The 11,716-nt window shown below is 33.9% G+C and overlaps 3 protein-coding genes across 15 annotated transcripts; 2 read left to right on the top strand and 1 right to left on the bottom strand.

The window, feature by feature from the left end:
• The first annotated feature begins 201 nt into the window (after positions 1-201).
• LOC120067836 (PHD finger protein ING1-like) lies at positions 202-3,514 on the top strand. 13 transcript variants are annotated; one of them, XM_039019465.2, is made up of 8 exons: positions 208-390; positions 860-931; positions 1,230-1,417; positions 1,958-2,021; positions 2,148-2,247; positions 2,459-2,621; positions 2,707-2,822; positions 3,041-3,514. In XM_039019465.2, the coding sequence occupies exons 1-7, from the start codon at positions 363-365 to the stop codon at positions 2,815-2,817; spliced, it is 726 nt and encodes a 241-aa protein (XP_038875393.1). In that variant the 5' UTR covers positions 208-362; the 3' UTR covers positions 2,818-2,822; positions 3,041-3,514. The 13 variants fall into 13 exon arrangements, 9 of the variants coding, with proteins under 9 accessions (XP_038875401.1, XP_038875393.1, XP_038875377.1 ...); XM_039019449.2 differs by having other exon boundaries at positions 3,014-3,514; XM_039019458.2 differs by having other exon boundaries at positions 2,997-3,514.
• Positions 3,515-4,403: 889 nt separating this feature from the next.
• On the top strand, positions 4,404-5,760 carry LOC120070023 (glutathione transferase GST 23-like). The gene is made up of 2 exons (XM_039021875.2): positions 4,404-4,809; positions 5,281-5,760. Exons 1-2 carry the CDS (start codon positions 4,501-4,503, stop codon positions 5,641-5,643), a joined length of 672 nt encoding a protein of 223 aa, XP_038877803.1. The 5' UTR covers positions 4,404-4,500; the 3' UTR covers positions 5,644-5,760.
• Positions 5,761-6,897: 1,137 nt separating this feature from the next.
• On the bottom strand, positions 6,898-11,072 carry LOC120068200 (uncharacterized). The gene is made up of 4 exons (XM_039019912.2): positions 10,579-11,072; positions 8,640-8,744; positions 8,319-8,375; positions 6,898-7,470 (listed from the first exon to the last, which is right to left on the bottom strand). The coding sequence occupies exons 1-4, from the start codon at positions 10,831-10,833 to the stop codon at positions 7,153-7,155; spliced, it is 735 nt and encodes a 244-aa protein (XP_038875840.1). The 5' UTR covers positions 10,834-11,072; the 3' UTR covers positions 6,898-7,152.
• Positions 11,073-11,716: the final 644 nt, after the last annotated feature.

Here is an 11,716-nt window from a genome sequence, read left to right as displayed (position 1 = left end):
CAAAAAGATAGTGTAATTCCGATACATTATTTTTATTTTTATTTGTTTGGTAAATCATGATTATAAAAAATGGTTAAGGCTAGTTTAATCTTCATGAAATATATATATAAATATGGGCCTTGGGCCTTAGGGTGGTGGGTAGGAATAATGGGCCAGCCCAACACTAAGAAAAGTTATGTAGCAGGATGAACTCTGAAGGGTAAATCTGTCAATAAGTATAAAACCGTTCAATTTCTAGGGCTTGATGGTCGTTGCATCAATGGCGGGAAGATTCGGGGATAAGAAATCCGCCAAAATTCACTGACATCTTTTTTCTTTTTTCCCGATTTAAATCCTTTGATATTCATTTTCATTTTCCTCACATGTCTTTCCTCGAAGAATTTCAAGCCAGTACTTATATCTTCTTCCCTCTTTTCTTTTGCTGTAATTTCGATGGATTCATAACTGTTTCAAACCCTATCTTGATTATCTTTTAGTCGTTAATTACTGTAATTCATCCAAGTTTTTGGGGTTTTCTTCTTCTTTCTCTTTCATTTTCAGTTCATCTGTATCTTTCACCACGATGTTGAACAGATTTGTTTTGTTTTCTTTCTTTATATCCGATCATTTTTTTACTAATATATTTCTGTTATTTCGTGAAGTGCCCTGTTCTTGATTTATAGTAATTTATCTATGTCCTGGTTTTAGGATTGTAATCCTTTTGTGGGTAAAAATTAATTTCCTTTTTTGCGTCTTGAGAAAATTGGGTTGGATAAAGTTAACAAAAAGATTAGAGAAAGATAAATAGAGTTTTAAAAATTGGGTTGGAAAAAGTTAACAACAATAAGATTTTACAACTTCTTTTTGTACCTTTATACAGACCTGGAATCAATACCCAATATTCTTCAAAAGAAGTACGCTTTACTGCGTGATTTAGATCAAAGTTTGCAAGGTATGCTTCTTCTTTCAGTTTGTGATATTGAACTAGTTTTCTACAATGGCTTCATTATTTCTTATTTATTTCGCCTCCCTTTTTCTCTCTTCTTCTTTCTTGATTTTTTTTTTCTTTTTTATTATGTTGGATGGATATGGCAATACCCCAAAATCTTTTTTCTTTGAGTTCTTTTTTATTGATGTTTAGAAATTAGAACTGATTTCAATGGCCTCCTTTGTATTGTCACTGTTAGTATACATTTTGGTGGCACTTCTGTTTATCGATTATCAAGATGTTGCTATTTCTTTGAATGCAGGACTAGTAAAACAGAATGAGCAACGCTGTGAGCAAGAAATTGAGGATATTAAGCGGGGAGTTAAATGTGGTAATATTACTCCCGATACTTCACTCATCAGATTCTCCGATGAAGCTCTTGATGAGCAGAAGCATAGCATCAGAATTGCCGATGAGAAAGTTGCCCTTGCTGTTCAGGCATATGATTTGGTATATCTAAGTAGTGTTTGTTAACAGATTGTGTGGGTCACTTTGAACTGAAGCACACTCAACTTTATTATAATGATCAGGACATTAATTTTCTGTTTTGAATGATTCAAACTAATATAAGAAAAATGAGAAAATAGATTTTGCAGTTTTACAAAATGCAAGCAGGGTGTATGATGCTTAATGTTTGTAATGAATATTCTGTTTGCATTTTTATACTTCTGCACTTGTCCCTTCTAACATCTTGCTTAGAGAAGACCATTGCAAAAGAACCTTCATGTTTATCATTGTCATTGATTAATGAGAGAGGTGTGAAGGAGTATCCCAGGTTTCTCATGCAGTCTAAACTCAATGACTAACACAGGAACTAGTACCTCATCCTTGACCTCCATTAGCGGCAGTTTCAACAATATTTTCTGCAACTAGTGATGTTATTTTGTGTGTGTTTTCTCTTGTTATTTGATTATTTGACTAGAAAAAGAACAGGCCTTTTTCTCATTGTTTATATTCTTACCTATTCTGTTCATTTGTATTGTGCTTCAGGTAGATACCCACATACAACAGCTTGACCAGTATTTGAAGAATTTTGATGAAAAGCTTCGTCAAGGTAATCATTTGTTTCCATCTTTGATATCCTCTATTCTTATGGTCCTGCAAATATGGAGTATAAATGCATTTATCGCACTCATTCTGGGTCCAACTCGCATCTTCTATATGCCATTGTTATTTGCAGAAAGAGGAAGTGCTGCTGCAACTGGGTTACCAACTTCAAGTGTGGATGGTAACACAAAATCTGGACGGGGAACAGAAGGTGGTAGAGGTGGGCGTAAAAAGTAAGATAATTTCATACATGAACGTGTTTGTGTATAAATATCCCATGAAAAATGTTGAAATTAATTACTGACAAACGACAGCAATTACTTTAGGCACTTAATATTTGTGATGAACTAGGGATAGTAGTATATGCTACAGTGACATTTATTTTATGCAGCATGTTTAGCAAGAGATTGAGGATGTCATTAATAACGAAACTATTTTCTACAGAAGAAATGGCCAAGCTGCGGCTGCAGCTGCTGTTACAGAAGCACCAACTGCTGCAACTCCCACAGGAATGGAACTTGAATTACCAGTTGATCCAAACGAACCAACTTACTGTCTATGCAACCAAGTTAGTTACGGGGAGATGGTTGCCTGTGATAACCCTAATGTATGTGACAACCCTTTCCTCCCTCTGTTTCCAAATTGTTTGGTGGTTTGAGCTATAAGTTAATCCAGTCTTCCCTTTCATACAGTGCAAGATTGAATGGTTTCATTTTGGCTGTGTTGGTCTAAAAGAACAACCAAAAGGAAAATGGTACTGTTCGGATTGTGCAGGCTCAAAAGGTCGCCGAAAAGGCAGATAATACAGGTATCAATCAGGAGTCTGCTGTCTTAATTTATATGAAATACATTAGATTCAAATGTCACTGCAGATCCTGATCAGCTAGTCAATAGATTACTTACAATCCATGTGAATACGGTTTTTTGCTTTAATGCTGTTTTTAGTGGCCAAAAAGTTTTGAATTTGTAGAATCTTTGACAGTAGCTCCAAATCATTAGGGCCCCTTCTCCCCTTCTCCATCCTAGGGTCTGCCAGGAAGGGTCAACTCATGAGAATTGAAGTTTGCCTTCAGACCATTGGAGGATACACAATAAAACACTGCTTTTCACTGTAAAACACACCGATTGGGATTGAAACCAGAACCGGAACTGCATGGTTGGGGATAAAAATGGAGATGCCTGGACATCTTTGGATGTTCGTTATGAAGGGACATGAGGTATCCAATTTTTACTCATCTGTCTGTCCCATATTTGTTACCCAACTAAGTATAATTTATGTGTAGAGGGTTCATTTCTGTAAATTAATTTGTCCAATATAGTTATTTCGAGTTCAGTTGATGTTTAATGAATATGTATGTATTGCATTCAATATGAAGAACTGAATTAGGTCATATAACAATAAGATAGTGTTTCGTAGATGAGTGAATGACATTATCTGATTATCTGATTGTCATATTCTTTATATAAGATATATTCGAGCAGCTTCGCTCCATTCCCACCTTTTTGGAACTCCACGTTTTCGTTTTCATTTGGGTTTCCAGTCGGCATTTAAAACAAGGGCCAAAGTCAATTTAGAGCCCAACGTCCGAATCAAGCAATGAGAAACGAGTTAATTTTCTCTCTTTTTTGTTTTTTTTTTTTTGTTCTCAAAGGAAAAAAAAAAAGTGAAAGGCAAAATAGCCATTGGCCGGCAACCATCTACATTATCGCCCTCATCTATGTTTTTCATGGGGACATCCGTCGCACAATTTTAATAATGAAAAACAGAGACAGATCCTTCAATTGATATTTTAACATTGTGAGAGATCCTTTTATGTACCATATTCGACATTTTCTATTTCAAAACACAAAGAAAATGTACATTACCCAATTAATTGGTATTTTAGTATTGCGTAGAAATGTCCAAAATTTTAATTTTCCCGTAGTTTGTCTAATGTCTCTAATCTTTAGGGGCCTTTCTTCAGAGAACATAGGTTTTTTACTCTATATTTCTTGTATTTTTAATAGATTTCCCCAACTCATTTCGAGTTACTTTCATAAAATTGAAACTTCAATGTATATATATAAACTTGACATTTAGGACTTGGGCTATTAATAAAAAGTATAGGAGTATTAATGGAATTGAAAGTTCAAAAATATATCAAACAAAAAAAATTAATGATGGTGAAATTTTTTGGAAGTTTTAAGTATAAAATTGGAAAATTTGAAAGTGCAGGTCTTAAATTCATAAATTTATCCTTAGATTTATTGTTTTAGTTTTTTAAGTACTTGGTGAAATGAGGATTTGAACCTTGGATGTAAAGAGAATATATGCCATGTTTGGCTGTACTTAGATTTATGATTTAATATTCTAAGAAGGAAAAATGATTAATTAAACATTCTAGAAGATAGTATATGATAGAGACAAATGCTATTATTATAATCTTATTGTAGAGCATGGTATAAAATGTTGCTACAAAAGCAAGCAAGAACATCGTCCATTCAAGATGGAAGAAGTGAAACTCCATGGGATGTGGGCAAGTCCTTTTAGTTATAGGGTTAAATGGGGTTTGGAGCTTAAGGGCATTCCTTACGAATATGTAGAAGAAGATTTTACCAACAAAACTCCATTGTTACTTCAATATAATCCTATTCACAAGAAGGTTCCTGTGCTCGTTCATGGCGGAAAACCAGTGTGCGAGTCTATCGTCATTCTCGAATACATGGATGAAATATGGTCTCAATATCCTCTCTTTCTCATCCATTCGTTCGACAGAGCAATGACTCGCTTTTGGATTAAATATGCTGACAACGAGGTCATTCTTTAAATTTTTCACTTTTGAATTATTTCCTAAATATGAAGATAAGGTGATTATGATTTTGAAACTTAATTAAAAATGAAATTTACTTTTTACTAAATCTCAAAGACCAAAATTGTAATTTATTTAAAAAGAAAATTGTATAAAGTAGTTAGTAGGTCTAAATCTAATTTTTAGTTTTGAAAGTTCTACAATCTCCAAATATGTCTATCTTAACATATTTTTTTCAAAATACTTTGATAAACCTTAATTTTGGTAGTCACATTAGTTTGAATTATACTTAACTTTGAATTTTATTTTTTAAAAAAAGTTGATGATTTTTTTTTCAGAAAAAAAAAACAAATTTGTTTTTATCAGTTTTAAAACTAAAATAGAGAAAAATGTGGAGATTTTAAAATTTAGGATCGATCAATAGCAATTGTTTTGAGATTGAAAAGCTAAATTGTAACACGAGGAAGGAATCGGCAGTTGTTTGGAGGTCGGATTCTGTTCGGTTCCGGTAGTGGCGAAGAAGAGGAAAAAGCTAGGGCGGAGGGGATCGAATTCCTGAAAACAATCGAAGAACAATGCCTTGGCGACAAGAAATTCTTCGCCGGAGAGGAGATCGGCGCCCTGGATTTGGCGTTCGCAGGAATCGCGCACTGGCTACCAGTTGTTGAAGAAGTTTCAGGGACGAAGCTTCTGAACGCCGATGAATTCCCTCGCTTGTACGCTTGGACACAAAACTTGAAGCACGTTACTGTGATCAGAAATAACCTGCCGGACGCCGACAAGTTGGCCGGACTTTACAACCGCCTGCGCGACCAGCGGTTGCGATCTGTGGCAGAGTAAACGGTTTTGAAGGATGTGTGATGTGATTTGTTTCTTAATTCTATTTTAAAGAAATATCGATATAACTACAAAAATAAAAATAAAAAATCAAATAAATTGTTTAAATTGATACACAAACAAGGTTTATGTTTTTTAAACAAATTTTAATTGCATTTTATTGTTTTTCTTATGATATTTTTCACGACAACTCACTTCTCATGTATATCAAATCTAAAGAAATGGAAAAATATCAATAAAAATATCAAAATATCGATGAAAATTTAATACCACATTTCTATCTACACCATGATTGATTTCAACTTAAATTATAAGTCAATGAACTTTCATTAACAGGTTTATGCACTTAAAAAGATTTTTGTTAGCTTTCAACTTAACTAATCATGTCATGTACTTTGATTAAAAGGTTAAAGACTCAATCTTAATAATAATATATATGTATAACGTTAAAGTCATGTGTTAATTACTTGAATATTGTGTCTAAACTTACGAATACTTCTATTGGATTTTTGGTTTTATTATCTACGTTTGAGGAATATTTTCAAAAATTAAGTCATGTTTTAAAAACTAAAATTAAATTTATAAACTTGTTTTTATTGCTGAAATTTGGTTAAAATCTCAAATGTTAACTTAAGTGGATGAAGAATATGACGAAACGAAACAATTATTGTGAGACAACCCATTAATGAAAATAAAACATCTACTTTGAGCATATAAATTAACTAGTTGATATGCTAAAATTGGCAGAAAAGATCTTTCAAATGTTTGAAAATCATTTCAGATAGAATCATTGGATCAATGAGATAAATCTCTTTTCAGAAAGTTCATGAGTGGTAAATTTTAATAAGTAATATACATTATAAGATGATAGTTTTAATTTTCTACCCAAATATTAGGTTGCAAACAAGAGCCATAACTTGAATCCAAAATAATTTTAGATATCTTTAAGTTAGACATACAGAACGAAAGCCTAGAAATTTGAAGGTATGTATGAATAATAAGGTGACTAGCATAAAATTGGTCACTTCAACTATTTCCAATACACAACGCTCTCAAAACGCAGTTATAGACGGTCTGGCTCATTGATCGATGACATTTACGGGCATTGGTCCCAAGATTTTCATCGTTGGTTGATTCACTTGTCGAGGATGATAAGTTTTTGTTGCTCTCCTGTTAATGTTCTTTGTTTTTTAAGGGGAAAAAAAACAAAAGAGAGTGACAGTTGACAAATATTTAACTTAAGAAAACTCATCAAACTTGAACCCAACTTATTAGTTCCAAATTTTACTAATTACTAGTAGCAACATCTAATTACATTTTCTTAAAGGAAAAATAATAATGATGAACAAATTCTACAAGCATATAAAGACTACTCCCATTTTGAGGCAAAGAACCAGAAGAACATGTGATCCAAAACCAACACCATTTCCTTTCCTATACTCCCAATTTTCCGTACACAACAAAACAGCAGCCTCTACGAGAGCAAACAAACAATTTTATCGCCAACCACTGTTAAAGTGGACCCGTCCCACCAGCCTTTTCAGCATCGGCTATGCTCGAGTACGAGGTGAAGTGATTCGACATCTTCCAGCTCCAATCTTCATTCCTTGACACAAACATTCTTGGCCATTTGTTTATCCTCACATAGTGTTCTCTGATCTCACCATCACCAACAAAACTTGTAACTGTCAAAAAGCAGCTTTCATGGCCACCCCATACTCTATCATCAGGATCTGCAGTTTGGCTCCCATCGGGGTGGAAATAACGGCGCATGAGAGGGTGGCTGCCTTGCCAATATGGATCAAGATCTCGCCAGTAGACCGGAGCTTCCTGAAGGGAACAAAAATTAACTTACCAAACATTATGAATCAATTCGTCCCTTCAGGAAAGGTGTCTAAAAGAAGTGGAAGATTTGGTGAGTCGCACATTAACTTTAGATCACATTTGCATCTAAGCAGAAACTTGGTAGATTGATTTTAAACCAGCAGGCAGCTAGAACACGATAATAGTAATTGTACGTACTTGTCAAAAGGTATTCAGGCTCAATCAGTAGACATCTTTTGGGACATACCCTCTAAATCACTAATACACCATCAATGCTATGAGCACCAGCATAGAAATTCCACAAAGAAGCCATGACACAACACGAATTTGAAAATGGACTCATTACATGCGAAGAAGTATCCATGCTCCATAGACTTCCAAATCCAATTGGTAGTATGGGAGTTTTTTCATGCATGTTAGACGTTTTATAACACAATCACTAGCATGGCCATATAAATTGTGAGGATCATGTATGAAACTCGTATTGCTAAAGCATCCCTCACCAGCCATCTAATCTCTTTCTCAGTGACTTGGGCCCTCCAATAAATTCTGAATTTCTGACAGAAATCGTATAGTAGGTGTGCAACTAAGACGAGAATAAAATTATATGTAGCTAGCATGATTGAAGTATGATGCCTAAAGTATGGTACAATAAAGATAAAAGGTGATCAAATGTGTAGAGAATATGTTAATAACATAATCAGGTTTAATTAATCATAAAACACAAACGTAAAAAATCATCCAGTTAATTTAAATATCCTTCTCTCCTAACCAGGATTCATGTCGTCTAATTGATTACATGATGATTAGCATCCAGAAAAAGGGTTTGATAACTGCATAAAAGAGCAGCATACCTTATTGAAGTGAAATTGCCAGGCATGATCACATAAATCCTCCCTCATAATGCGAGTCTGATACAAGAAGTTAAACCCATAAGAAAAATATCAAAGTAATACAGGCTTCTCAGCTCTTGCTATGCCATGCTTGCGAGTACATGTGTAGAACATTTTCTATATTATTGATGACGAGATTCAGTGGATGCACTTGGTCATCCTAACTGCAGTTACACAACTATAAATTAAGTAACATTCATATATTATATATATATATATATATATGTATATGTAACAGCACACTGACACACTATTGCTTGTGGGTGGAAAAGGGGACTTAACTCGTTTGCCATCCATGACGGATAAAGAATAAGCAGCCAGCTTTGGAAGACCTCGGCTTTGGGCCAATCTAGGGATATGTGCTTTCCCGAGCCACAGTTCCTCACACTGAGAGAAAATACAAAAAATTTACTAACCAAATGTTCAATTTTACAGTTATGAACGTTCTTTTTGGTGCTACGGAATTTCAAATTTGTAAAATTTTTAGATCATTTATCCCAAATGTCTAATAAGACATGACAAGCAGTCATAACGATCCCCTGAGCATACACAGGGATGAGCTACCCAGTAAGGATGCAAATTCTTGGCTTTAACTTCAATTCTTGTTCACATAAAGAGTTTATGTACGTAATCATATCACAATAACATCCAATACTTGCGGATAAAAAAATAAATTAGAAAGCATTTTCAAATTTCAAACACTTTCTAAGGGCCTAAAAGAAGATGAAAGTTTTAGAAAATAATCTAGAATTAGCTTCCACACACACCTAAACAAGCTCTTGACATTGTGTTGCAAAATACACACATCTTCTGGGCAGGAACATAGAGACGGATATAGGTCGAAACTATGCACACACAATTTCGTACCAATCAAAAGGGTGAAAAGAGGATATGATAACCCAAGTCATTCTCCAAAAGATTTAGTGATGTACAGATTCAGGATCTTGGAAATTTTGATTATCTATCCAAAAAACTATGGATGCATTTTCATAATTTTAATAGGCTTACAGCACTTTACCATCTAAAAGCTATCCAAACTCACTCTTAAAAAGAGTCGAGGAAATGGTTTGAAGATAAATTTTCAAACCCAGAGAAATAATTCAAATAAACGTGAGAAAGATTGAACTACAAATCCACTATATGCAGTTTGTAATGAACCTATGATCCATCGATATAGAAAAAGTTAAATTCAGCATAAAATGCCACAAGCTACATAAATTTATGATTCAAAGCCTGATGGGAGAGAAGATAATAATATAGTCTAAGGAGATAAAAGGAGAATTCTCTATAAGAATCCAATCAAGTCTTTATTATCAACCAAAAGTTGTCTAATACAAGGGGAGTTCTCTATTTATAGAAAATTAAAAGAATCTTAAAAGGATAACTAAAAGGAAACTAAAAACTAATTGAGTAACTAAAATGTAATTAATCAAGGACCAAGATTAATTTAAATTCACCAAGTTATTCCAATCCTATTATATCTATTCCATCCCTCAAAAAAAAAAAAAAAAAAAAAAAAAAAAGCTCGTACTCGAGTTTTAAAACGAAAATGAAGATAGAAACATAAAAGTGAATCATTCAAACCAAATATTTTCTGATCATCCAATGCTAATAACAACCAAATTTCATCCAATGCCAATGAAGGAAAATCTATTGCTAGTGAAACATGAGCATAATCCATAGGTAATGAAGAAAAACCCATTTTGTAAGTCTAAAGAAAAGCCAATTGGAGATGGGTTTTATGTATTTCAGTAAATTTGGGTATGGACTGGATTGTAGATTTCATTAAGAAGGAGCGGGCTCCAAATTGGAAATCATCCAATGCATGGAAATCATCTGTGTTTGTATCGTTATTTTCATGAGAAATCGCTCCATTTTCAAAAATATTTTTTCCGATTGAAAATTTTATCTTCGAGCTGCCACTAAGATGTAATTAACTACGGATTAACCAAGATTAATTTGAATTTACCAAATTATCTCAATCCTATTACATCAAATACATACAGAAACGAAACCTACAGAATCCCAGGAACCAAATCGACAAGCACAACAAACGAATCGAACTTCTAAACACAAAAACAAGTGACTCGATTACATTTGCACTGGGCGAACAATTACTAATACTAACAAGAGACGAAATACCAAAATCCAATTCCAGAGAACCGAATTAAATCATAAGCACACCATAACATCAACGAATTAAAGGATAGAAGATGCTGACCTTCGAACTCCATAGGCGATCGCTGGAAGCTATGGCGTACCAAGATCGAGAGACGAGGAGAGAAAGTGCCACGCTGCGTGCATCAAGGTAGCTCAGTATCGCCATAAATAGATCAGAACCTAAAACCTCGAAAGGATCTTGGAGAAGAACATTTCGGGTTCCATTTTGTTGCTCTCGTCCATCCGAGACATTCTCTCGCTTCTTCTTCCTTGTTTTCCACCGCGCTCCGCCGCCGAGGAGGTCGCTTTGCGCCATAAATTCAAAGCTCAAGAGGCGAGAGGGGTTTATAGAGAAGGGTTTTGAAGAAGATGAACGACCGGCAATTAACGTTGCAATCTGGTCGACATTTTGCTGAGGGAACGGCGGTTGCAGCAAATGGTAATTGAAGAATGCAGCCAGTTTCCTACTGAAATATCTTAAAATATCTTCACATATATTTACTTTGTTAAATTCTATGAAAAAATACTACTAAATTTTGCTATTTGTTTCAAAGTATTTTTATATGTTCAATATTTCTCATAAATTTAAATAAACGTTTGAAAATTATTATTAGAATAGGATTCATTTAGATTTTCAAATAAAAAGGAAATATAGTGGTGGCCTAAAATTATTTGGTGATCCAAAATTTATTTAGATGACGTTGTATCATTTACGGTATCAATTTCCACTAAATTTTTTTTAAAGATTTCTACTTCTAAAATTAATCTTGAAATATTTATGAAAGGTTAAAAGTAATATTGCAACCATTGAAAGTATGAAAGTATATTAGAATTTTTATTCTAAAGCTTTGTTTGTTAGTTATAATTTAGTCTTTCGATTCAACAACACGGATAATGGAGATTGATGGGAGACTTACAAATAATAGAGGAAAATGGATTAAATGTTGAGAAACGACACTTAAACAATTAGGTTGAAGCATGGATATTTCACTCTCTTTAAGGAGATTCAAGCCCTATGTGATGTGTATTGAATTTCTTTATATCAATCACCGATGCAATATTTTCTGGTCAGTCCCTTCCAAGATCCAACAGAAATGGTGTGTAGCTCAAACTACTCTACATTGAAAGGTTGAGCTCAAAGCTACACAACTAAAATACTTCTTTTAGCTAATTGCTCTTAAAAGTGCTAATGAGAGAAA

Source organism: Benincasa hispida, chromosome 1, assembly GCF_027475165.1.
Source record: "Benincasa hispida cultivar pf3 chromosome 1, pf3_genome.v1.1, whole genome shotgun sequence".
Taxonomy (NCBI): Eukaryota; Viridiplantae; Streptophyta; class Magnoliopsida; order Cucurbitales; family Cucurbitaceae; genus Benincasa; species Benincasa hispida.
The sequence above is the reverse complement of the archived record's forward strand: the minus strand, read 5'-3'. Positions and strand labels throughout refer to the sequence as shown.